Source organism: Exophiala oligosperma (assembly GCF_000835515.1).
Source record: "Exophiala oligosperma strain CBS 72588 unplaced genomic scaffold supercont1.7, whole genome shotgun sequence".
Lineage (NCBI taxonomy): Eukaryota > Fungi > Ascomycota > Eurotiomycetes > Chaetothyriales > Herpotrichiellaceae > Exophiala > Exophiala oligosperma.
The window spans coordinates 165,703-191,388 of NW_015622824.1; the positions used below are offsets into that span (position 1 = coordinate 165,703).

Consider the following 25,686-nt stretch of genomic DNA (forward strand, 5'->3'; position numbering starts at 1 on the left):
ATGTTCTCGAATCTCAGAAAAAGAACAGTAAGTGGTGTAGGCAGGATGTCCCTGAGCATACACTTGAGCGAGCTATATTTTATTCAGGGAGATGTTGCACGTCTCAGCGAAAACTGGACAAAATGTCCTAGCTATCGGCTCCGGGCCTTCGTCGTCTAAGCCGGACCTGAAAGAGACCTTGCAGCTCATGCCGCAGCCTGGAACACTCGAAAGAATCACATACCTGTTCGACGAGAATCTTGGTTGCATTGGGAAGCCTCAATATCGGAGCGGTTGACTTCGCACCACGAGTCCAAGCCGACATTAGTGGTGCCAAAAGAAAGAAGAAACTCCCGTCTGGCGAGAAGAGCAGCTGGAAAAAGAACAAAGCGACTCTGGGGGCATTTCTCTTCTACAGCAATTGTGGGAGTGGATTTACCTAGAAGCAAGAGCTGCCTAAAGTTACTGGCGCTGGCGCCTAGGGCGGTGAAAAATAATCAAGGGTTTATGAATTGAAAAAGTGAATTTCCTTCCAACTAACCAATCTTCTAGGTCATGCGTTTGGCAGAGCTGGCTCAGGGGCAATTCTTCGGAATCAGGGCAATCTGTTGTCCAGCTCCAGCAGTCGGTCTCAAGTTCGAATCCCATTGTCACCAAAAAAGATCCAACCACCAAAAATTCAACCAGTGAAGCGTCCAAGGCGGGAATCTGGGGGAGGGTGATTTGGGCAAGGTCGACAAAAATAAATAAGTGGGAGGACAACATAGCTAGGACAAGGCCCTGGCCAGAGAGGGTAGAAAAAGTTGAAAGCGCTGCGACAGGGGAGATTCCAGAGCGAGTACCATAGATCGGTTTAAGACCTTCACTGGTCCCGAGTTGGGAGGCATCTGGGGGAAAAAAATCCTTACACGACTGGGATTTTCTTAACTAGGCTCCTATGGGAGATAAATCCTAGTTAAGTTTTTGCCATTTTTGCAGAATGATCCTCTATTTTTGAAGAGGTAAGAAAGCCACAAGTCCACAGTACGAGTACTTTTTACACTATGGGAAAAAATCAAAAGAATGAGAACGGGTCAGAAAGTGTGTACACAACAAAAAGTTCATCTTTATTCATTGAGGCCAAGTTTCCCAACTGCGCCGCGCCGCGATACAGTAACCAACAAATCTCAAAATCATGATTTATATCCATGAGCATGTCCGTTACAAGAATCCAAAACCCCCTTCCCAAAAGAAAATGAAACCTCAGTACAGGCCATCCCGTTGCGCCCTGAACCAGAACCCTTCCATCTCCCCTTGCATGCGCCACCACATCTCGACGAGCTGCCTGTCGATCCAGCCGGCGTTGCCCTCGTCCCAGAACTTGTCGTGGACGCTGGCGGCGCCACGCTCGACGTCCCCGTAACTCGGCCAGTTCATGTTCCACTTGCCCGTCTTGAAGTGTCGGTAGGGCATGGGCCCGTCGGCCCGGTGGGCGTAGTTCAGCAGCCCCTGCTCCATGGTCGAGTCGTCGAACCGACCGGGTACGTTCATGACGCTGAGGTAGTACCGGTACAAGACGGGGTCGGGCCTCATGACCCAGAACCCACCGTTGACGTTGTCGTGCTCCTCGGGCACGCTGTGGCGGTGAGGTCCCCCTGCGTCCGAGACGCCCACAAACACATACTCGGCGGGTAAGGAGGCTTCGTCGGGTTTGATTCGGTCGTCGTCGTCGTCGTTTTCCCGCTGGGCGAGGGCAGACAGAGCCGGCGTCTGCACCACACCTTCTTCAAACATGCCGTCGAGACTCGTCACCAGGAGCATGTCCGAGTCGACGAAGGCGATCCGGTCGAACTCTGTCATGTTGAACAGTCTGAGTTTGGTGAATTGTTCGGCCCAGCTGGCTCGTGCCGGACGCACCCACGTCGAGTCGTCGGGGTTGAGCACGTCGACGTGAACCACCGTGGCTCCCTCGCGCTCGAGAATGTCCGTTTTGTTCCTGTCGACATGTTTCGGTACGAGTACGAGCAGAGGGTAACTGTTGTTTGATTTTGTTGTCGGGTGGTGGAGGAGTTGGTACAACAACACCCGGGTCGCCGTGAAGTACTTGTCCTCGTCGAGTGGTCGAGTGTCGTTGGCCGGGGAGGAGTAAAACGTGGCATAGGCATATCTCTTGCCCGTACCACTCGTGTCGTCTGACGTTATTGATGATGCCGACGTGTGGAGATGTGATTGTTGTTTACCAGAAACTTGACTCAAAGTGTTTGATACAAAGTCGGATATGGAATGGGAAGAGTTTCGGATCGAGTATTCGGGAGCCTTGACTTCTAGAAAAGCCAGTGACAAGATGATGAACCCGAGGGACGTTAAAGTCAGGGCGATCTTTGTTAATCGTTGCATGGTTGTTTTGACTGGAAAAAAAAAGAGAAAAAAATTGGTAACTAGACCTCCCAAAGAAAGAACCGACAATCCCCTCCTCCTTCTCCAGTCCGGGGATTGATCAGTCCTCCCAATACGAATTATCCTATCCCAAGGATAACGCAAGCAAGCCTGTCACTGGGTTTGTTGTCTTTGGGGGCTCTGGGGTAGGGAGATATTCGACCCTGTACTCGTACTCCGTACACGCAGTACTCTGTACAGTATTGCGTAGGTAGGTGTGTGGGTTCGATCAATAAATCAATGTCTTGTCGCAGAGCCACCAAGGTAGTACTCCTTTTTACTGACCCAGGTCCCTGGTGGTTTTTGCGTACAGACGTGTCTTTGAAAATTCTCTACCGATACGGACTTGACAAACGAAAGTAAGAAACTAGGAGCACGTACGAAGGAACAAAATTCTACAGCTACTAGCAACATCACTCAAGTCCCTCCCTCCTACGGAGTCTTATCCATACCCAATCTCTTTATTTTCTTTCCCTTTTTCCCTCCTCCCGCTCGAGATTTTCGTCGTTCCCGAAATTGCACTGTTGTCGATAATGGAGTAAAACAAAAGGGGCAAACGGTGCTACTTCGCTCTCCCGGCACCTTTTGTTATCAGGAAGCGGATCCCCAGCCTCGCTAGCTTCCGCCGTGGAGGTAACTTATCTTCGGTACCTGACCTAATTAAGGTACTTAGTACTCCGTAGATGCCGTGGGAAACTAAGCCACAAAAAGCATGGTTTACTGGTACTGGGTACCTGAGATAAATTACCCCTGGCTATAAATATTCTGTCACTGTACAGTACGGGTAAAAGTGCAGACCAGCTCACTGCGTGGTGGTGCGTCTTCTAGATAATGTAGAGTACAAATTAGTGTGGCCTTGTCTTGGCCTTCATTTCTTCTGCATCTAGACCTGGCTGTAGGGGGTTTATCGAGGCTGTCTGATACCAAAAGTGTGCTGATTGGAATCTCCGTACGAGGAGGATTGATTCGAGTAAGTCGACTTATGACAAGACCACTTCACGTACATACAACCTTCCACCGGCGATCAACAATGTTTCTGGCTCTTCACACCCAAGAAAACGAATCGTCAACTGACGTGTGTCAAGCAACGTATTCGAGCAGCGAGACACAAAATTCTTGACGATAACAAATGTATGTGTAAACGTTTAGTCCGCACCTGACAATCTTCTCAGATCTCGCTTGCATGGACTTCTTCACGTACATGCGGGACTATGTCGCCAGAAGCTGCTGTCAATGAATCCGTCTGGGAGCCGACCGCACATGTCTTGCTGTGCTCAATGGCAATGGCGTGTCGTGGAATCGTCTATATCCTCATACTCTATCGGATGTTGGAGTGCCTTTTCAAAGTCACATATTTCCAACTTAATGTGATTTTGCCCACTCCCTGTACCAATCCAGACAACTGCTGTTGGCGACACTTGCGCTTGTCTTAATATTCAAGCCGCTGAGTATTTGCTTTACAGCACCCTCCACTTTCTTGCCGTTGGTCGTGACCGGTATCTCAGGACATTGATCGATGATTTTCGGTACATGCCTTGCGCTGAGCTCTTTCCTGACCACAGTTTGTATTCTGTGACAAAGGTCGTTGGAAAATGAATGACCATCGGACATCTTCAGGAACAGGACCACAACCTCATCCACATCCTCCTCACGCTTCCGGCCTATGCATAATGCGTCTTCAACCTCCATCGCAAAATGTTTCAACAAAATATTGTATATCTCGCTGGATCCGAATCGGACACCCATCGGGTTCAGAACACCATCGGACCGCCCTAGCATCCAGATACCACCAGTCTTGGGGTTGAAGCGAACGAAATCTCCGTGGGTCCAGATAGGATGTCCTGTCTTTTCGTCTTTGAAGACCTCGAAGTATGAAGATTTATATCGAGCTTCACCCTTTGGACCAGGGGGCCAAAACATGCATGGTTGGCAGGGGAATGGCACGGTACAGACAAGTTCACCGGCCTCACCTGTGGACGTGATGTCTTTCCCGTCTGGTGAAAATGCTTTTATCGCCATTCCCAAACCTGCACTTTGAATCTCGCCTATGTAGACGGGTAATATCGAGCAAGGTGCTCCAAAGAGGGAAATGATATCCGTGCCGCCGGTGATCGATCCCAATAGAATTCCTGAATGAGGCGAAGGTGGTGAGAGGTTTTTATATACGTACTGAAAGGTGCTTGGTGCAAGAGGAGAGCCGGTCGAAAAGATAGACCTAAGTGACTCGAGGCTTGCACTTTTCGGGGTTGCTTCTCGCGGCAAAATGTTGGCTTGCTCAAGAACCGAAAGGTATTTAGCAGAAGTTCCGAAGTGGTTGATCTTTAGCTCGTCAATAAGTAGTGGCATGCTCATTTCCTTGTGGGGTTGGAAAGGGCTACCATCATAAAGCACAATAGTAACTCCGCTGGCAAGACCAGATACAAGCCAATGCCACATCATCCATGTCACTGTCGTGAAATAGAGCATTCTTTGGCCAGGCAGGATGTCAGACTGTATTAGATGTTCCTTTTTATGTTGCAGTAGTGTCCCAAGAGCAGCATGCACAATTGGTTTAGGTACACCAGTTGTGCCAGAAGAATAGAGAATATACACAGGGTGTTCCGGGTGGAGATATGTGAATTGTAAAGGCCGAGAGGAATCACCTTTGGAGAGAAAAGAGGTGTACGTCTCTACTGTCGTGCTGTCATGGCGTTGTAGGGAGAGAAGGTCGAAGTGATGCCCAGGTATTGTCTCGAATATGGCAACATTCCGGATGGAAGGCAGATCCGCGAGGACGTGAGATATCTTACTGTGCGTCTCATGCGTTTTGCCATTATATGTCACCGCATTGTCTGCCAAAAGAAGAACCGGCTCAATCTGCTGAAGTCTGTCGAGGACTGCATGAACACCTGTGTCAGGGCTCACTCCTGACCATATGGCTCCTAGAGACGTCGCTGCAAGCATGGCGATTACAGCATTTGCGTGGTTTCCTAGGTAGCCTGCGACTCTTTCCCCTGTCTTGACACCATGTGCCTCCATGGCCGCAGCACATAGTCTCACTCTTTCTCGTAGCTCCGACCACGTCAATTGTTCGCGAGTCTGCTCTGTGGCACCGATGATAGCAAGGGTGTGAGGCGCAGGGTTCGAGGCGGGAAATAAGAGGTTCTCAGCGAAATTCAACTCGCATCCAGAGAAAAAGGTCGGCTTAGGAAACATGGGTAGAGACTCGTCTAGGACCTTATAACGAGAGTCAGTCTTCAAAAGCTCTCGACCATGTTCAGATCCCACTCTACCTACCGAGTCGTAGTGTTTATGTGCTTTGATCCCAGTATAATGCCAGACTTCTTCCCAGAACAGCGCAGGGTGGTCAACACTCCACTGCCAAAGTTCTTTGTATGAGGAGGTGTGGACGCCATGTTTCTTTGCGACAAGCTGCTGGAAAGCATACAACTGGGTCTGTTCGGGGTGAGGATGTTGCCACAGCTTGACAGTGGCCTCGTGCACGCCGTTCACACCATTTTGAGCCATGACGAACGAATATAGGGAAGAGAGAATCTATCGGCGGTGCACAGTGTACGAGTAGTCGCTGTAGCATCTCCCCCAGAACTTTTTGAAGGTGGGTCCAGGAACGGCTCCGAGCCCTACGGGAGAAAAAATCGCCAAGTGTTGAGCCTCGGAATGAGCGAGGCGAGCAATGCCCGGGTCAACACCATGGTAGCAAACGGAGGCTTTGCCGTATGAGTATTTTGCTTGTGAAAATAGCGCACAGACACATCCATTTTTTCAAGCACACGAGTTAGACGTAGTAGGGATTAGGAAGAATGGGATGAGGTGAAGAATAGTCGTTGATGTGTTATTGTGTATGCGGACAAGGTAGAGTGGTACAGACCACCGGGTACTCGCACAGTACAGAGCATTTTGACATTGCCTGGTACTCGTTCTCCTATTCTCGCGTTGTCGGGTCAATAAATGAGATATTCTGATTCACCAGGAACAATAACAGCGGTTCCTGATCGAGTACATCATTCTGCATGGTTTGTGCGAGTTACTTCCGGGGTCTGTGGCATGATCATGACCTCACCACCATTTTTGCGGTATGGAGTATATGCTTAGTGTAAAATATGTATTGTATGTATGATCTCGCAGGTGCACTATGACCTCTACCACGGATAACGGTAGATACCATTCGCTTCCAGGCGCCTATGGAGTCGACTGTAGGCATTTCTTTAGGCCGTCCAGGGGGGTGTGGCCTAGTGCCAAGGGGCCCATGCTAGGCTAAACCTTTAGCTAGCACGAGGACAGAAGAGTGTGGGCGTTAGGGCCAATGGTGGCCTACGGGTGAAATCTTAGCAGCCCACGGCCCCTATTATTCATTCATCTGGCGCTGATGAAACATGCCCAAAGCAATCTCGGGGAGGCCAAAAAATTCACTCTCTTCAAGTTCTTCATCTCCATCCTCGTAGCTACTGCAGCCAATCTGCGACCAAAATCCACTTCCTCCTCCATCTGTCAGCTTTGAATCCGAAGTCCAACAGCTCGCGTCTTTTTCGTGTCGTGTGCATCTTCTCCCTATCCTAAGACTATCCGTATATTCTCTTCATTCTCTTTTATTCAATCAGCACGGCTCGCCTGGCTGTTCGTAATACTTTTCCAGAAACCTTTGTCCGCTCGTATTCGACGATTGCGGTAACGCCTCCGGCGACGTGCGGGCGCTTCCTGCAAGGGACGCTGGCTTTTTGATCCAACCACAATCTTCTTCTCGCACGGATCAAGGCGGAAGTTGTTCTGTCATCGTCCGCTTTTACCGGCCTTTCCATCCACACCTTGTACTTCTACGCAGCACAATTCCTCAAAAAAATCATTGCGAGCCTTTGCGAGCCTTGGTCTTCTATCTCAGCAGATTCCACTAGCAACGACGCCGACTACATCTTTGTTCGCCACCAAGACCATCGTCTTAGCAGTAGTCGACAAGGCTTCCTGCGAACTCGGTCTTCCTCCTCCTACACCGCCACACTCGTCTTCCCGCGGCTTTGCGACACCGCAGCTGGTAGCTGACGAGTGTTCACCAGCCACCGCAACAGCTGCGCTCTCAAGAGTGCTGGCGACTGGCTTAAGAGGAGGACTTTCTCTGAACATCGCATCTAGTCTTGCACATCTTTTTGGCCATGCCTCGTCGATTGTCGAACTCTCTTTTAAGCAGCTCACCTCCGACCCCCTGGCCGTCCTTTTCCCCCTCCGAAAAGGGCGGCAGCTTCGTCAACAAGACATCGCAAAAAGCAAGCAAAATCGCACAGTTCTTTTCTACCTCGCCTAAGACAAAGGAAGCACAGAGTGCCGCCGCTGCGCTGTTGGCAGCCAGCAAAGCCCAAGAACAGGCGTTCTTGGCCTCAGGTTCTCCTCCGATCAGCACAGCATCTCTCTCATTACCTAGCATTTCCTTATCAACTGCTCGAGCTGATTCTGCCAACATGGACGAACCACCCACCACCCTCTATCAGCCGCCATCTCCGGCTGAGGCCAGGAAACTCGCCAGAGCACATGCCCAGTTTGGCCCTCTCAATTCGCAGTCGCACAGATATACCAGTCAGCATCAGGGTGGCGAGTTTCCTGAACCCATAATGGACGAGCCACCCTACTACTATCTCCTCACGACCTACATTTCCTACCTCATCCTCATAATATTCGGCCATGTCAGAGACTTCTTTGGTATGAAACTGAAAGAGGACAACTACCGACACCTGAAGGCCCGAAATGGCTATGCTGCTCTCAACAGCGATTTCGATAATTTCTATGTCCGACGACTGAAGATGCGTATCAACGATTGTTTCAACAGACCGACCACCGGCGTTCCAGGTCGGTATATCACCTTGCTCGATCGTACCACAGACGACGGCAATCTACACTTCTCCTTGACAGGGACCACGACTGAGACTCTGAATCTGAGCTCTTACAACTACTTGGGTTTTGCACAGTCTGAAGGCCCGTGCGCGGATGCCGCTGAAGAAACTTTGAGGAAATATGGACTGTCGACTTGCAGCACCCGAGCTGATGCAGGCACCTCGGAGCTTGCTATTGAATGCGAGGAGCTGATCGCCGAGTTCGTGGGCAAAGAAGCTGCCATGGTGTTTTCTATGGGTTTTGGCACCAATGCTGGCATCTTTCCCGCACTCGTCGGTAAAGGAGACTTGATCATTTCGGACGAGCTCAACCATGCTTCAATTCGTTTCGGTTCGAGATTGTCCGGCGCCATGGTCACAACCTTCAGGCACAACGACATGACAGATCTCGAGAACAAGCTTCGCGAAGCAATCTCGCAAGGACAGCCTCGTACTCACCGCCCATGGAAGAAGATTCTTGTCGTCGTAGAAGGTCTTTACTCCATGGAAGGCACAATGTGCAACCTTCCAGGCCTGATTAGACTAAAGAAAAGATACAAGTTCAACCTCTTCATTGACGAAGCTCATTCCATTGGCGCGTTGGGTCCTCATGGACGAGGTGTCTGTGACTACTTTGGCATTCCTCCATCAGAGGTCGATGTCCTCATGGGTACTCTTACCAAGTCCTTTGGTGCCAACGGAGGTTACGTTGCTGCTGACAAGGCCATGATCAACAAACTGAGATGCACCAATCCAGGTGTGATCTACGGCGAAGTTCCTCTTCCAGTTGTTCTGACACAAATCATGGCGTCTCTACGACTCATCAATGGCGATATCAGCCCTGGCCAAGGTGAAGAGCGTCTACAGAGAATCGCGTTCAATTCACGGTATCTCCGTCTTGGTCTCAAGCGCCTCGGTTTTATTGTCTATGGTCACGACGACTCGCCCATTATTCCACTCATGCTGTACAACCCTGCCAAGATGCCTGCGTTTTCTCACGAGATGCTCAAGCGCAAGATCTCCGTGGTCGTGGTCGGCTACCCAGCCACTCCCTTGATTTCATCGCGCGCTCGCTTCTGTATATCGGCTGCCCACAACAAGGATGACCTCGACCGCTTCCTGGCTGCATGTGATGAGATTGGCAATGTACTTCAACTCAAGTTTGCAAGCGGCGTTGCTGGGGGTGCTCCTCCGTTGGCCGATGGAGTGAGCTGGGAAATGGACCAGAGTCGCAAGCGATTGGAAAAGCACGACAAGGTGCCCAAGTCGATGGTGCTCGCGCCTCGATGGACGCTGGACGAAGTCATCAAATGTGGTGTCCAGGACGTGAAGCAACCTTTACGATGAGTTGTTCAAAGGCCGGGCTGATGTCCGGCACGTGTTTGTGTACTCTTAATGTGTGAAGACGAAGTCATGCACGGGTGTCAGTCCTGGCAAAGTGTCATTATTTGATTTTTGGGAATTACTGTTGCGCGATAGCCGAAACACAACTGTCGATCGTACAGGAAGTTGTGCCATTACTGGCGCTGGCGAAAGGTGTGATTGGTTTCAAGGGCCTGAAAGAGCTATGGAGTTTTCTCATCAGCGAGTCCAAGATTCACTCAGGAAGAGTGCAGCCAGATCAATATCTAGTAATACTATTATCTGAACATCATCGTATAATCACAATTCTTGCATCTCCCGTACCGTAAGGAGCCGGTCGTTGATCGTGACTGGAGCGCCGGGAGTGAGGCGAAGGGGTCGCTTACCTGCAATGCAGCGTACAACTCACCCCTTTTGCTCCCGCATGCTGCATACTGCACGAATACTTGCATGATGTCTGCCTGTGGTCATGAAGCCTTCGGAGGGGACGGATATGGTGCTACCAGCAAGCCATTGGCGGTGTGCCTGCGTCTGGTGTGCTATACCCGATGTTGGTTGCCAACAGATTGCTGACTACATAGGTATGGAAGTGCATTCGGACCCTCCATCTGGATCTCAGCAAACAACATTGAACGTCACTGCTTCCCATCATTGATGCCGGTCATTTTCTGGCACGGTACACATTGAAAGGAGCGCAAGCCTGAACCTTCTCGTGGTATGGAGCGTTTTTCTGGCTGCTGCGAATGTAAGGGCACAGCTTCAAACCCTGTGCTGCGAAAGCTAAGCATGAACAGTTCGCCTCACCAGATCTTCTGCGAACCGCAGTTATACACTGCTCCAGGCCAAAAGGGCCTAGGGATTGACCTAGTGCATAAAAGGTCGACGTTGATCCGTGATCGTCGACTGGCCGGAAGGTTCCAAGGGCTGATCACGGGTGACGGCCCCAGCACTAGCAGTACAGCGTACATATGTGCATCTCGAACATTGAGTTTTGACTTGAACAGCAAGGATTGGCATACGTGTTCAGCCGTCTCTCCAGAATGTGTATGTGCTGTAATCCGTACTCCGTACTGTAGCTAACCATGGGTACCTTGGTGTTTCTCAGGTCGAGAATCACGTGTGTCCCACCAAAGGAACAAGCCCTCCTCCGCTCTCGTACTCGTACTCGTAAATACAGTACATACTCCATACTCCATACTCCGTATTTCAATCTATCGCAATCTTAGCCGTAAGCAGCCATGTCAGAAAACATTTCGAATCACATTCCATCACTCTGCGAGTATGAGCACACGAACGCGCGCACAATCGTGCCCTTGCGCCCGGTTGCATCATGAAGCGATATCAGTGTGATTTCTGACGCCAAGTCGGTCGCCCATTTGTTCAATCATGCAGCTCCAGTGTTCGCTACTGCAGGCTTGGGGCGGGCAAGGCCCATGCCCTTCGTCTTCCTCCAGACCGCCGTTTCACAGGTCGACCCCGGTTCGACCTGTCATTCCTCTGGATGCCTTCATTCATTCGTCTTGATGCCCCGCAGATACACGCCATCCTTTCACTTCTCTGACTGAGAAGCCAACACTTAGCCCTGGCCAGCACCCGAAGTCTGCGAATCCAACACAGCCCTGGTCGTCAAATACCCTGGTCGGATTGGTGCGTTTGCAGGAAGGCAACCATCGTGGATTTCCTTCGCCAGTTGATCGTACCGAAGCGATGTCCAAAGTCTGACTCAAAACACCAATGACTTGATGATCGCTCCTGGGGACGTGGGTCAAGAGAGCGTTCCCTCTGTTCTGGCAAACTCTCCCACCTCCACGTCGCTATTCTGCCTCAGGATTAGAGCATCAACCCGACAACTACTTGTTTGCTTTCGGTCCATCCATCAACTAACCCATCTATCGCACTTGTACTGCCCCACTAAGCCTCACCAGCCTCACACCCTCTGCTTGGAACTTTTGTCAGACAGACGTCTGCACCACTGCACACGAAGTCTAGACTGTGCCTGGTGATCAACTTATTTGACTCCGCGGGAAGAGGCAATGGAACCATCACCTCCTCCAGATCACCACTTTGCCCCTGTGAACCCTGACCTACACATATTAGACGACGCTTTTGACATCCTTCACGAAGAGCCTGTCCGTTACGAAGAACGGAAGCCGACGGTCCAGCAGCGCATGCCCGCCATGCCACTAGATGACGACGTGCCAGATGTTCGGCCACTCAAGGAACGTACGAAGTCCAGCGAGGTTCTCCCCGATTATGTCTACTACCGTTTGAGGAGAAATGGAGACAATTGGGAAGCGGCTGCAAAGTCCAGAATCATTGCTCCCATTGAAGACATCGAGAAGACTGTTCGCAAGGGAAAAGGAGGAGACGCTCCAATCCTGGACCAGATGAAACGAATGTCTGATACACGACGAGAGATGATCGGAGAACTTGTACATGGCGTGAACAAGAACGAAATGGGAGGTCATCGATTTGAAGTTGCATATATCACTGCGAAGAGGATTCGAAAGCGCAGCGGCAAGGTTGAAGTTCCAGAAATGGACGTCATCCTGACACGGACAAAAGTCAAAGCCAAGGGTAAGAGTAAAGATGTCGGCGAGGAGATTATTCTGAAGGAGTCTAAGAAATCAGGCGACAATGAGAAAGAAAAGAAACACGACGAAGACGGCCATTCCCACTCCCGAAAGGACTCCGTATTGGAACCATTAAAGGACCCCATTGCCAACATGTTGTTATTTGACCCAGATGGACGTCCCAGAGACGAATTTGGCCCGATTAACTTCACAAGCGCGGGCCTTCCGCCTCGGATTCCACAGGAGAGGCCACTTGGTGTCAAACCCGAGGTCAGGAAGGAGGAGAAGAAGCGTGGCAAGAGTCGCAAACGCAGCAAGTCGAGGCAACGCCATGCTGAAGATGGTGTTGTGATGGTCGGCGATGTTGAGGAATTCCATGATGTCGCAGACGCACCTCCTGTCGACGGCTTCTTTGGTGAGGTCAACCCACTTGACAGACGAGGCCGACGGGGCAAATCGCCTTACCCTACTGAACACCCCGAAGTCGTGGGCGGAGAACCTCGAAGGTCTCACTCTCGCCGACGTCCGACGACAGAGAGTCGTCATCATTCTCGCGACAAATCTCGATCTCGACCGAGCTCGATCTACATTCCCAACCAGCATACCAGACAATATTTCCACGAAGACAGCGCCTCTTCACACGGCAGCGACTCGAGCCACTATAGCGTTGTCGAGTATGCCGAGAGCTCAGCGACGTCTCTCACTTCTGGCGGACTCCCTCGACGTGGTAGCCTTGTTCGCCACGAACCTCGTCCTGAGCAAGTGTACAAGATGCACCACCGTGGTCCCACCAGGAGCGCTTCGTACGTGGACAAAACTTACCGCGAAGACGAACGAGTGGTTATTCCTTCCCGCTCACGCAGAGACTCGTCGTACTTGGCCTATGACAATCATCGTCCACCACCACCGGCAGAGGTTCGCTATGAACGTCCACCACCACAACCCCGACTTGTCAGACAGATGACCGTGCCAATTCCAGAGGAGAGGCAGGTCATGTACCACCAGGATGTCGCCCCGATGGTGCGCCGCATGACAACCGAACAAGCTCCCGTGATTCGGTACGCCGTACCTCCCGTCGCTGGGTACCCAGAAGAAGAACGAGATATTTTCTATCGTGACGACTTGGACAGGCGATCATCCAGGGTGGAAGATTATCAACGCGAGAGGGTTCGAGAGGAGTACTACAAGCAGCGAGAGCAAGAATTGGATTCTCGACAGCACGAGTTGGAAATTGCCGAAGCGGATATGAGGAGGCTCAGACTGCAGGAACGCGAGTATCATGATGACAGAGAGAGACGTGAACGAAGACAATCCAAGCCTCTCTACTATGATGAGGAGACGGGGAGATATTTTTATTATGACTAGGAAAGGAACCAAAGATCAGAGACTATGGCAGAATGCATGACAACCAGAAACAGCCGGGTTGATTTTGGGAGGCAGTATTTGTTTGGGGAAGGGTCAAGCAAAGAGGAGGATAAAAGGTACCAACTAACTGAGTTGATGAAAAGATACCAAGCTGGTTGATTGAGCAAGTTGGTTTGTCGAACATTCAGATCCAAGAGCTGGGCTTGTTGGGGTCAAATTGTTGTACTCTTCGTTTCTCTTTTCTTTTCTTTTTTTGCCTTCTTTCTGTCATTTCAGAGATACCCATTTTTACTATGATGTTATCAATTTGATATGCTGAAGGGAGACGGACACTTTTATGTATGCCAAGGAAATGATCTCAGCCCGTAATTGTTTGAAGAATAAGCCAGAGACTGTCATGTCAAAAGGGGTGAATGGTAGGATTTTGGTCGGAATTGGACTACAATCTTCTCATGTCTCCTTTTTCCACTTGTATACCTGTCAATCTGGTAGTAGCACGGCACGCCACACATAGCAAGGGTTGAGAAGAAGGAAGACACCAGTAGGAGTTATTACTTAGTGTATGCAGCGATGCTTATGACATGATAAAATGATAAGTCGATCTAGATTGATCTTTTGTTTCCGGTGCGCTCTTTTTGCTTCGCTTGTTCCCTTTGCCCGAGCAATACTAGAGAGTCCTAACCGGTACTTCCTTTCCTCATCATAGATATCTGTTGTGTACTTGCTATAAAGGCTGTGAGATATTGTGGTTGCCATGAAATTGTGTACTGTATTGCAGTGGTGGCCGTTTTGTTGTTCGCATACTCATAAATGGCAGCCTCGTAATCTGACAAGGCTGAGTTCCCGATTGTTCTCCTTTCACCGTCGTCGCTACCACCAACCACCATTGGCTTCCAATCACCCGCACCTACGCAACATCAGGGCGGCGATTCACTCGCCAACGCAAGCTCCATTCTGACACTGCAGCAGAAAAATAAGGGAAAAAAAAGAATAAAATCCCCAGGAACGTGGTAGGAGTCGAACCTACCACAGATGTTCCTAGCCAAACCCCAACCCAACCCGCAAGGCGCCCACAGGCTCTGCACTCAAAGCAACTTCCTATCTGCAGGGTACACCGTCCGAGGCCGGCAGAGCTTCAGTATGGAACCGGCCTGCCAAAGGTTTGCGAGAGGGTATTGCCACGAGTTCAAGCCGCGCTACCTGTTGGGGTTCCCTGCCAAGAATCGCAGTGATAACGTCGAGCAACTCCTTGCCAGGTGAGGGTCGCCGCAGTTCCCGCCTCACTGAAGAGGCCGGTTCACTGGCTTGTGCACAGGGACAACGTCGAGCCAAACTCGGATGCAAGTGACACCCCTGGGAGAGCTTCGGTGTGACCGTGGCTGAGGTGGATTGAGACTTTTTGGTGCATCGCAGGTTGGGCCAAGGATGGCTGTACTGGGGATTTGAGACAGAATTTCACCTGTTCAATATATCACCGCAAGGATTATTTCGGCGCTGTGAATGAGAATTGGTGGAGCCCCTGAGGGGGGCAGGCAGCACTTGGTGGTGCGGGTGAAGTGAAGTTGGTGGTGAAGACTGGGAACGCGACGCGGCGGCGGAGACGATGCGCGCGACGGCGAGGGCGATGACGACCAAGAAAAACAACGGTGGGACTCGAGAGCGAGGAGAGGCGAGCCACATCAAGGTTTGAGATTGATTTGAGCAAGAAGACAGACACCGTCGTACTGATGGATGAGGTTGAGAATGTGATTGATGAAATCGATATTGTTGGCCATGGTGATGATGCTACAAATACCACTCGTACGCTGTGTAGAGTGTGGCTGTGGGTGGATGCAGAACAATACCAACTTTCGACTGGAGTACACATCGCGAGATGCTCGCTCGGACGGAAGATGCGTACGGGCTGTATCATACTGTGGCAAGAACATGAGCAGAAACAAAATTGGTACAAGGTCGGTTTGAACAACGGAAAGATCAACAAGAGGAGGGACATCACCAAAAGTACTCGTATAGCATTGGATGAGTACCCGTACGAGTAAGTGCCATCAACCCGTTCATGACCTCTTCCTGCTCGGCCTGGCATTCTTTTCCCTTCTCTTCTCCTTGGCCCGCCGCTCCTTGACCATATGGTCAACACTTCTGAGTTCCTTCGCCCCTTTGTTGACGCCCATACCCTCGGCGCGCTCCTTTGCTCCAGCAGCCTTCTTCTTCTGCTTCTCATAGTCCTCACGATATTTGTCAGGAGCTTTGGGCATTTTGTTTGTTTTGTGTTTGAACCGCTTTCCTCCGATGCCACTACCCCCCGGAGTGGAAATATTACCCTCGGCCTCACCGACTCTGGCCACGCGCTGAAGTCGATTTTCCTTCTTCCACTTTTCGAACCGACCGGAGCGGAAGCTTGCAGCAATCTTCGCTCCTGATTCGCCACGGACAAGTCGTTTGCCCTTGCTACCATCGTCGTCATTATCCCGCCGAACGTACTTCTTGTGTCGCTTATCCCAACGCATAATGCTGCGTGCTTCACCGAAAGTCTTACTGGATTCATCCATTGCGAGATCCATGGTTGCGGATCGTGCGGCTTCGGCAAAGTTGGTATTGCTCCCGGAGTGTACACCGTAAGCGCGGTCATCGGAGAGGTTGGTCGATGTTGGAAGGTATGACATGAAATTCTCGGGATCACGGAAAGAGTCGGCTTTGTGATCAATTCGCTGGTTCTGTTTCTTGGTTTGGGGTTGGGAGAAGGTAACTTCTAGCTCATTGGACGAGGCTTCTGACATAGCATCGTCAAAGCCATTCTCAAGTCCATCATCTTCCCACTCTTCTGCTTCAGCATTTGTACTAGGCACGTTCTCATCGTCGGGAACACCGGCTGGTGATTTGACCGCATCCAGAGACTTCTGCTTGCGAGTCTCAAGACCAGATCGAATCTTGCGGATTGCATCGATGGCATCGTCATTGTTCTTGCGGCCACCACGACGAGCACCAATCTCAAAGATAGATTCCTGAGGACGAAAGCCGCCAACTCGAGCCAGCATTTTCTCTCTCTGGGCCTCAAGATCGTCTGACTGGTCGTTGAACAGAGGATGTAGCTCTGACCAAGACTCAGAGGAGACCAACTCTTTTGCCCTCTTCGCGCTCTCGGACGAAGCCGAGTTTCGAGTACGCTGGTATAATTTTTCGCCCTTCATGGCAACAGACCGTAGAGCGGACAAGTCTGAATCATCATCAAGCGATCTGTTAACCCATTCGCACGAGGTTGTTAAGTCATCCCGACGTACACCCCCCACAACCACGTCTGACGCGAAGTTGATATTCTCTTTGATGGCCCTGCCAACCGAAAGCTTGCGACCGAGAAAAAGTTGGAGATCGAGTAGATAAGGAGCATCAGCATCCCGAACAAGACTGTAACTCCAGCCTTTTTGGCCGGCTCTCGCTGTTCGTCCGACCCGATGGACGTAGATCTTTGGTTGGGATGGGAAGTCGTAGTTGATAACGTTGGCCAAAACAGGAATATCAATACCTCGAGCAGCCACATCGGTAACAACGAGAATATTTGTTTGCCCTGTTCGGAATGCATGAACTTGCGTTTTTCGTGCTGTCTGGTCGAGTGAACCATACACGTATGATACTGCATATCCGGCAGAACGGAGAAGGTGTGCTAGGTATTCGACATGGTGTTTGGTGGCTGCGAATACGATAGTTGAGAAAGGGTTGGAATTGGGCAAAACAGCTCCATCTGCATCTTGCCGTTTTCTTTTCTTGCTTGATTTATCTGATTTATCAGTGTCTCCAGTAGTCGAGCTGACCAGTTGAGATTTGGTTGGTACTTTAGCGACCTCTTGAAGTAAATACAGCAGCGCTCCTTCCTTCTCGGACGACTTCAATGTGAAAAAGGCACTTTGTAGGTCGGGAGAAATCTTGCTGTCTGCATCGAGTCTTACAAGCACAGGATCTTGCAGGCCCGCTCGAGCAAATTCGACCAGCGATTTTGGCAGAGTGGCAGAGAACAACAAGGTTTGTCGAGAAGCCGGTAATGCGTGCAGAATTTCTGTCAGTTGTGCTGCAAATCCCATCTCAAACAACCGATCTGCCTCATCAAAGACGACATATCTCATGCTCGACAGATCCAAACCCATCTCGACTTTCAAATGCAGGAAGCGACCTGGAGTGGCGATAATTATGTCTGGATTATTTGACATGGCAGAGAACTGTTCTTCGAGACTGTCTCCTCCAACCAGCAATATTGATCGCAAGTCCGTTCCTCTTCCAAGGTCCTTGACGACTTGTAATGTCTGCAAGGCCAATTCTCTTGATGGAGACAATATCAAAGCCCTTGCACCAACCTTGGTGCTATGAACCTTGAGCCTTTCAATCAGAGGTATTACAAATGCAGCTGTCTTTCCCGAACCTGTTCGTGCCATTCCCACCACATCTTTGTCATTGAGCAATAAAGGAATAGTCTTGCGCTGAATCGGTGTCGGCACAGAGAAGCCTTTTCTGGTAATGGCCTTGAGGAGGTTCGCATTGAGACCCATTGCCTGGAATCCACCGCCCTTCTTCACGGTTCGTCCTTTCAAATTCGTGCCTTTGCGGTTCGATGCAGCCAGCTGAGCGGCGATGATTGCCTCGTCACCAGAGCCTGAATCTTCTCCCATGACATCTAGGTCGGCATCCTGAACTCTTCCATTGTCCTGATCAGACTGACTGGCAGTGGACTCGACATCATCGCCGACCAGTGCAGAGCCAATGTCGAATTCATTCTCGGAGCGAGCAGGTGAGCCCGATCGGCCCTTCATCGTGGCAACCTGTGCCTTTGAATATGTCAAAGAATTAAATCCAGACTAGCAGCTTACAGGGCTCATATTCACCTGATCGTCCTGCGTTCTTGCGTCTGTTGACGGAACCTGAAAATTGCCTGCGCCAAACATAGAATCCCAAAAATTTCTGGGTCACCGCCTTGGGCAGAATAATTGTCTTACATAAGCGAGGGGAATTCGAGAAGCGCGTCGGAAACGCGTCTCATTTTGAGGCTTTATGCAGCCACTTTCAAGTCAACACCACTGACATTTTCAATCAAGAAAAACACTCACAACAATAGGACAAATGGGTAAGACTCACCAGAAAACCATTGTAGATCCTGCTCGCTGACCCCTCGTGCACAGATTACGGCTACAACAATCAGTACACGACCTCCTACGGTGCGAATGGCGGAGCCGACGGTGGCGGTTTTGTCGCAGGAGAACCACAGAGTAGTCCTGCTGCTGGAAGAGTATGTACAATTTCAATCATAGTGGACATGAATTGACTCATGCCGATAGGGAGGCTATGGAAAAGATACTGTCCGACCCATGACGATCAAACAAATTCTCGACTCACAGCAACCTCATCCAGATGCAGACTTTCGAGCAGACGGTGAGCCCTTCGGCCTGGTAAGACGTTTGCCCCCTTGTCTTCCTGATGGCGAATAGATGCTGACTTGGAACGTAGGTCACATTCGTCGGCCAAGTCACAGGCATCAGCACACAGCCAACAAATATCACATACAGAGTCGACGATGGCACTGGCATAATCGAAGTTAAGCAATGGATCGATGCCGAGTCCAGTAAGGAGGACAGAATGGACGGTGTCGAATCTGGCAAACCGAAGCTAGTTGAGAATGGATATTGTCGAGTTTGGGGCAAACTAAAATCATTCAACAACAAACGGCATATCGGTGCGCACGTCATTCGACCCATCACCGACTTCAACGAGATCAATTATCACCTGCTGGAAGCTACTGCGGTGCATCTCTTTTTCACAAGAGGGCCACCTCAGGCAAACCAAACACATGGCCAGCAAACCACGAATGGTGGAGGACAGCAATTCGCAAGCGCGGCGGATGGTGCACTCTCAAGCATCTCACCCTTGGGACGGAAAGTCTTCCAGACACTTAAGAACACCGCACAGAGCAACGAGGGCCTTCATGTGCAGATGATTGCTTCACAGATGGGTATGCCTGTCTCTGAAGTCTACAAGGGCGCAGAGGAGCTGCTAGCGATTGGGATGATCTTCACGACCGTGGATGACAATACCTGGGCAGTTCTAGAAGTATAATGCATTATTTGTCGAGTCTTCAGATCCTCATTGCTTGTGTAACAGAGGTTCTCGACTCGAGACCCAAAGGTTCTGGACTGTGATTGACGACGACTGTACAATAAGGTATGATGATACGAGGGTGTGGAACATTAGGACTGCAACGACTTCCAAGTTTCAGGAATTAATGAATGCAATGTATCAGTTTGATCACAGCCACAATCTTTAATCTACTATTGTGAGTACAGCTTGCAGATGGACAAGGCCGACGTGGGACAATGCTGGCATTCCCCACGCAATATGAGAACTCCGTCCCCACAATTTGAATGCCCTCTCCTATGGAGTCCCCGTATAGGTGCCCATTGAGCCTAAAATACATACGGGGCATTAGATGTCCATCAGTGGAACACAGGCCGGTACATCAAAAGGTTCTGGATGGGCGAAATGATGATTACCCATTCGAGTAGAGGTACTGTGTCCTCAACAGTAAAGTCTATGTAAGTCTATGCGGACAGAATGAATCTATTTTAGATCTTCTTTCGCGGCTTCAGGTGTATGTTTCTAGGTGTTCAAGCCTTTTTTCGGCTAAAGATGTCTTCAAACCACTCACAGACTCTTTACTTCACTTCACTCAACAGTCGCCTGGCCGAGCGATCTGACGTCCTCGAGGCGTGTACTTCTTTGTTGAGGCCACTCTTGCCTTTCTTTTCTCCTGCACGAACCAGACTTCGGCTTGGGGCGACGGCAACCCGCTACGATGAGGCAGGCGCCCAGCTCGAAGGCTTCACGAGACCCATGTGGGGGTTGGCCGCTTTGCTCGCCGGAGGTGACGACTTTCAGGAGGGAACGGGACTTTGGCTGGAAGGGTTGAGGAATGGGACGAACCCTGATCACCCGGAGTTCTGGGGCTGGTCAAAGGACATGGACCAACGCATGGTCGAAATGTGCCCACTGGGGTTTGCATTGTGCGTTGCCCCCAAGCAATTTTGGGACCCATTAGCGGACAAAGAACGATTGAACGTCCAGCGGTGGCTCGACATCAACAGGAAAGAAATGCCAAACACCAATTGGTTGTGGTTCCGGGTTTTTGCCAATCTTGCATTGATGAAGAACGGTGCAACATATGATGCCCAACGCCTGGAAGCAGATCTTGATCATCTCGACACATTCTACCGTGGAGACGGTTGGTCGAACGATGGACCCGAAGATACACTCCAGATGGACTACTATTCTGGATCTTACGCTATACAATACCTCCAACTGCTGTATGCGAAGATCAACGGCGACGAAGACAGGAAGCGCGCCGAAGAGTACAAGGCACGGGCAAGACGGTATGCGAGGGATTTTGTACACTACTTTGACGAACAAGGTATATGGACTCTCATCTCTATGCATCGATCAGGACTAAACCAATGAATGCAGGTCGAGCCATCACTTTTGGTCGGTCCTTGACGTATCGCTTTGCCATGGCCGGCTTCTGGGCAGCTGTGGCATTCGCCGGCCTCGAGCTTGAACCTCCTCTGACCTGGGGAGTTGTCAAAGGACTTTTACTTCGCAACCTTAGATATTGGTCTCTACAGCGAGACATCCTAGCGACAACAGGGACTTTCAACATTGGCTACACCTACCCCAACCAGTTCATGTCCGAGAATTACAACTCTCACGGGTCCACTTATTGGTTCATGTTGAGCTTTGCTTGCCTGGCAGTCCCAGAGTCGCATCCGTTCTGGACCAGCAAGGAGGAGCCGTTCCCTTCTCCTTCGATACCAGAAATTGTGCCGTTGAAACACCCTCGTCATATCATGATCAGACGTGGAGGGCACACTTTCCTCCTCTCCTCGGGGCAAATGTGTCACTATCCCATGAGGGCCTCGGAGTCAAAATATGGAAAGTTTGCGTATTCTTCTGCCTTTGGATATTCGGTGCCAACCGGTGGTTATTTTGTCGAGGCCATCGGAGGAGACAATACGATAGCACTATCTGATGACGCCGGGGAGACATGGAGGGTCCGGAAAAAGCCTATAAACGCAAGGCTAGAGATTATGGAGGACAATTATCCGGTGTTGATCTCTTCCTGGGAACCGTGGCGAGATGTATCGATAGAGACCTACTTGCTTCCTCCCACCGAAGAAGCACCTAATTGGCACCTCCGCGTTCATCATGTTTCGATGGGCAACCGGGCGGTCAAGACGAGTGAAGGTGCTTTTAGCTTACATGGAGTGGCGCAGAAAGATGAGCGAGATTTATCCCATTTGGTGAGTGACCAGGACAACAACAGCAACAACAACACCGAGGGCAAGAGAGAAGCTGTAGGGGAAGCTTTGGCCATGTCCAGAGGTGGTGTGGTGGGAATCGTCGAAATGCATCATAATCAGGGTGGTCGTCTAGGTCGCGTGCTGGACGAAGATGCGAACAGCAATTTGACCGAGAGCAGGTCTGTGTTGCCTAGTCTGGCCATGGACCTCGAGGCCAACGCAGACGTATGGCTAGCCACAGCGGTCTTTGCCATGCCTAACACCGTACAGGGATATCAGCAGAAGTGGCAGGCACAGTGGGACAGGCGACCTCGCATCCCTGTGTGGGTCAGGCAGCGAATGAGTTAGTACAAAGAACTTGTCGTTACACACGGCAATTTACCACGGTCACTTGAATCACATAGAACCGCAACAGGCTCATCGAAACCTTGGTGAAAGTGTCATATGACAAGATGGCGAGTGATGCTGTGAGCAATCTCACCGTTGGCCGTCGGACAATCAAGGACAATCAAGGACACTCGGTATATGATTTCACCGAAGGTCCTACAGGTGTCTCTCAACGTCGGTTATCATGTGCGTGTAATCTCACTCTCCATTTCGTCTGGGATTTAGCCGGCCGCAGAAAGTCATTTGCCGTAACCCCCCATTTCGTGCCTATCCAGCTTGTCAGGTTGCCGATGAAGTCCTCCGTACAGCGTTATGCCCTCTTTCTGCCGGCCTTGGCAAGAATCCACGAGCCCAAATAGGAAGGAAGGTGGTCCCTACTTAACACGACAACATGCCTTCGGCATATGGACTCATCAAAGCAGAACGGCAGGTCAGCAACATCTAAGCTTACTCTACAAACGTAATGACTAGACGACCTTGTTTTAACTCTCACACACCAAAGGGTTTTCAGCCTGAAAAGTCCGGCCCAATCTGGAGATTGAATGCGCCATCCCCACAACCTCAATGAATGACAGTGACAATTCTTGAGTCGTGGAAGAACGTTGTACTTCATAGTAAGTTGAACTACGCCAGCAACGCTTGTCAAGTCTTCGTATATCTTGATACATATATTTTTCGCGGGTACGGTCGGTCGAATGATGGAGTCAAAAGATGTATATATCTAAATATCCAGGATGAAATCAAATAGACGACTCTGTTCATGCCTTGTTTGTCTCATTGACCGAACCCATGTACGCCTTGATCCGTCACTCCAATCGACGGTTTTGTTCACTCCATTCAAGTGGAAGTGATTCTTGTAGAGTTTTTGCATATGCGACGTGAAGTTTCCGTCAAAACTCGCCGATGCTGCCAGGATCACGGGGAGCACACTGCGGACCAATTCTCGCAGGGGTTCTAACTGCCGGGCATCCAAAGCTCAATCTTCAATCCGGAATTTCGAAATGGTCGTTACCTGGGAGGTGAACCTCCACACTGCCGCCAAGATCAATAGTATTAGAGTGATGAGCAAGTGTCAAGTGCCGACATACACAGAGAACGGTGCTTGAAGAGTTGAACATCTATATCCATGCCCGTTCGCAGAGAGTATTGACGCTGTTTGATGAATTCCTGTTCAGCTGAAGGTATGAAATTTTGGAGCGTTTCGTGCGGATTTATAGAGGCGGATTGTCGTAAGATTAACTGTGTTTCTGGTTGCATTCTGGAATGATATTAGATCAGTGTCTTGCTGATTGGATCAATGTTAGTTGCGAATCGATACGACCAAAAACAGACAAATACTTACTTGTTCCTGACACGGTGAGTTGCATCGTCATGTCTTTCTATTTTCCATCAGCATACAATCGTAACAGGCAGCAGGGAAAGGACTTACTCGCATTGAGTGAACAATTGGCAGCGCGTTGTCCCCAGTGGCAACTTGCACAAGCTAATACACAATGTTACGACTCGTTACAGCAAAAGACGAAGAAAACTTACCACCGTTAAGCTCACCGGCAACACTTTTACAGACTGTAAAGGGACCTTGGGAGGCGCCACAAGGAATGCATTCTATTACGATTATTTACGCCGAGTTTCGAGGAGAAACACTCACCTTTCTTATTAACCTTTCCAACTTGCTGCATCAGGTATGCCTCAGCATACCCAGCGACTATGTTTTAACACGCAGGTACACTTTTGGATACCAGGTTTGGCGCTGCTGGGTCGCAAGAGCTACGACCCAACTTACACTGTCTGATTGTTTTGGAAGAGTACGGCTCTGGTGTGCGTAGAAGTCGAGTTGTTGCAGCAAGCAACTTCCATTGTAGACTTCTCTCAAACGTATCCAAGGTCTTGTCGAATTGCAGTGCGAGAAATCTCCTGTTGATACTCAATCTTGGCCATTTTTCTGTTGAGGAGATTCATGTGAAGTAGCCATCTTCGGTGGAGAAATTGATGCCGATTTCTTCTTTCTTTTTCGCCTACTTCTTCTTCGCTTTCCACGCTGTCTCGAGTTTTCCATGCTTATGCGTACATGATTCCCGGTGTATTATATATAAGGTCGGAACAATGCATTCAGGAGTACAACCTGGACAACTGACTAAGAAGATGGAAGTTTGCGATTCTTTAGCGCAAGGTTGGAGCTCACCATCGACTTCATCTGAGTTACGAGCGCTCCTTCGAAGGGTTTTGGTGTCCTGAATTTGTGTCTCAAGGCCTAGCCACTCCACCGCTCTGTGCCCATTTGCTGAAGTCTTCTCGGAGGATGCAGTTTAGGAAGACCCAACAATCTTCTGGCTTGAGGATTTTGTACTTCTGCACGTACTCAGCAAAAATAGGATCCTTTTCCAAGGCGCCCTGACCAAGAACCTTACCTTTCGTTGCGGCTGTCGTCTGTAATGGATAGGTGTGTAGGTCGTCCTTGATATTCTGCTTCATCTTAGTAGAGTAACATTTCGGGGGTGCTGAATTTGGGAAGGCGAAGTACCATGAAGAAACTGGCTCTCTTTGAAAGGGTGACGAGGCTCCATTTCAAATTCTTGAAAACACCCGTTCTTCGCATTTCCAGCAAGAGGTCCAATCACTTATTCGTAGACTTCCCTTGTGGTCCAAGGGTCAAGGATGCTGTGTGTCTTTTGTCTTCCTTTCATTACACAGCGCTTTCAAACTCTTCTCTGCTTGATCGATCTGCTCTCTCTGATCCCACACAGTTATATAAAATTGATGTTTTGGTCAAAGGAGCCAATGATCGTCCATGCCTTTAATAACTCTCGTGATGATATAGTCCTCAATGACTTCTAGCTCATCAAATTGTTCTCTTTCCTCGTCTAGAGAAGAAAATTCCTCAGCCTGAGAAATGGCCCCGGCATTGTCTCTCTCCTGTTCAATAGTTTGCTTCAATAGATGATTATCATCGATATTGTCGGATTCGACAAGTATACCACCATCAAGGGCACTGGGTCAATTGAGAAGTCCGCAGGATCATATTCAGAGAACTGTTGTACAGGAAGATCAATGCGAGACGAATGATGAGCTTCTTGCTTCTTGTCTCTTCGAATAGTGGCTGTCTGTAGCTGGAGGCAACATATCTTTAACCTGCTCTGGCCACTATTCACACTCTTTCTTCAGTGCATGCCATCTGAATGACATAATTGTTGGCAGGAATCAGTAGTAGCGGCGGCCATGTTTGAGGATGGAGTTCTTCTTGATGGAGCTATACATAAAGCATAGAGCAAGGATATTTAATCTTCATTCGGCGCAGGGCGAGACTTTGCATGGGGCAATTATTACTCCCATCGTCAGGATCACGGATAGATCAATGGGAAGGGACAAGCATAGCAGGGAACAAGAACTCAGCTGGAAAGGTGTCTCGATAAAAATACCGGATAT

At 49.9% G+C, this 25,686-nt stretch overlaps 7 protein-coding genes across 8 annotated transcripts; 4 read left to right on the forward strand and 3 right to left on the reverse strand.

Moving 5' to 3' along the window:
- Positions 1-1,221: 1,221 nt before the first annotated feature.
- On the reverse strand, positions 1,222-2,755 carry PV06_07377 (uncharacterized protein; the record flags this gene model as incomplete). Its single annotated transcript, XM_016408613.1, has 1 exon — positions 1,222-2,755. The coding sequence occupies exon 1, from the start codon at positions 2,353-2,355 to the stop codon at positions 1,222-1,224; it is 1,134 nt and encodes a 377-aa protein (XP_016260367.1). The 5' UTR covers positions 2,356-2,755.
- A 286-nt stretch (positions 2,756-3,041) lies between these two features.
- Positions 3,042-6,314, reverse strand: PV06_07378. 2 transcript variants are annotated; one of them, XM_016408615.1, is made up of 2 exons: positions 5,671-6,314; positions 3,042-5,610 (listed from the first exon to the last, which is right to left on the reverse strand). In XM_016408615.1, exons 1-2 carry the CDS (start codon positions 5,899-5,901, stop codon positions 3,757-3,759), a joined length of 2,085 nt encoding a protein of 694 aa, XP_016260369.1. In that variant the 5' UTR covers positions 5,902-6,314; the 3' UTR covers positions 3,042-3,756. The 2 variants fall into 2 exon arrangements, with proteins under 2 accessions (XP_016260369.1, XP_016260368.1); XM_016408614.1 differs by having other exon boundaries at positions 3,042-6,314.
- Positions 6,315-6,845: 531 nt separating this feature from the next.
- Positions 6,846-9,945, forward strand: PV06_07379 (uncharacterized protein). Its single transcript, XM_016408616.1, has one exon. It carries the CDS (start codon positions 7,539-7,541, stop codon positions 9,594-9,596), a length of 2,058 nt encoding a protein of 685 aa, XP_016260370.1. The 5' UTR covers positions 6,846-7,538; the 3' UTR covers positions 9,597-9,945.
- A 1,458-nt stretch (positions 9,946-11,403) lies between these two features.
- PV06_07380 (uncharacterized protein) lies at positions 11,404-13,659 on the forward strand. Its single transcript, XM_016408617.1, has one exon. It carries the CDS (start codon positions 11,645-11,647, stop codon positions 13,547-13,549), a length of 1,905 nt encoding a protein of 634 aa, XP_016260371.1. The 5' UTR covers positions 11,404-11,644; the 3' UTR covers positions 13,550-13,659.
- Positions 13,660-15,196: 1,537 nt separating this feature from the next.
- PV06_07381 (uncharacterized protein) lies at positions 15,197-18,449 on the reverse strand. Its single transcript, XM_016408618.1, has one exon. The coding sequence runs from the start codon at positions 18,343-18,345 to the stop codon at positions 15,604-15,606; it is 2,742 nt and encodes a 913-aa protein (XP_016260372.1). The 5' UTR covers positions 18,346-18,449; the 3' UTR covers positions 15,197-15,603.
- A 203-nt stretch (positions 18,450-18,652) lies between these two features.
- Positions 18,653-19,642, forward strand: PV06_07382 (uncharacterized protein; the record flags this gene model as incomplete). The annotated part of the gene is made up of 4 exons (XM_016408619.1): positions 18,653-18,656; positions 18,712-18,818; positions 18,868-18,978; positions 19,037-19,642. 4 exons carry the CDS (start codon positions 18,653-18,655, stop codon positions 19,640-19,642), a joined length of 828 nt encoding a protein of 275 aa, XP_016260373.1.
- A 570-nt stretch (positions 19,643-20,212) lies between these two features.
- PV06_07383 (uncharacterized protein) lies at positions 20,213-22,304 on the forward strand (the record flags this gene model as incomplete). The annotated part of the gene is made up of 2 exons (XM_016408620.1): positions 20,213-20,990; positions 21,044-22,304. The coding sequence occupies 2 exons, from the start codon at positions 20,213-20,215 to the stop codon at positions 22,222-22,224; spliced, it is 1,959 nt and encodes a 652-aa protein (XP_016260374.1). The 3' UTR covers positions 22,225-22,304.
- Positions 22,305-25,686: the final 3,382 nt, after the last annotated feature.

What these genes read in the sequence shown, in the direction of transcription:
- PV06_07378 (XM_016408614.1), bottom strand. Translation starts at nt 5,901, where the DNA reads ATGGCTCAAAATGGTGTGAACGGCGTGCACGAGGCCACTGTCAAGCTG.
- PV06_07381 (XM_016408618.1), bottom strand. Translation starts at nt 18,345, where the DNA reads ATGAAGGGCCGATCGGGCTCACCTGCTCGCTCCGAGAATGAATTCGAC.
- PV06_07380 (XM_016408617.1), top strand. Translation starts at nt 11,645, where the DNA reads ATGGAACCATCACCTCCTCCAGATCACCACTTTGCCCCTGTGAACCCT.
- PV06_07379 (XM_016408616.1), top strand. Translation starts at nt 7,539, where the DNA reads ATGCCTCGTCGATTGTCGAACTCTCTTTTAAGCAGCTCACCTCCGACC.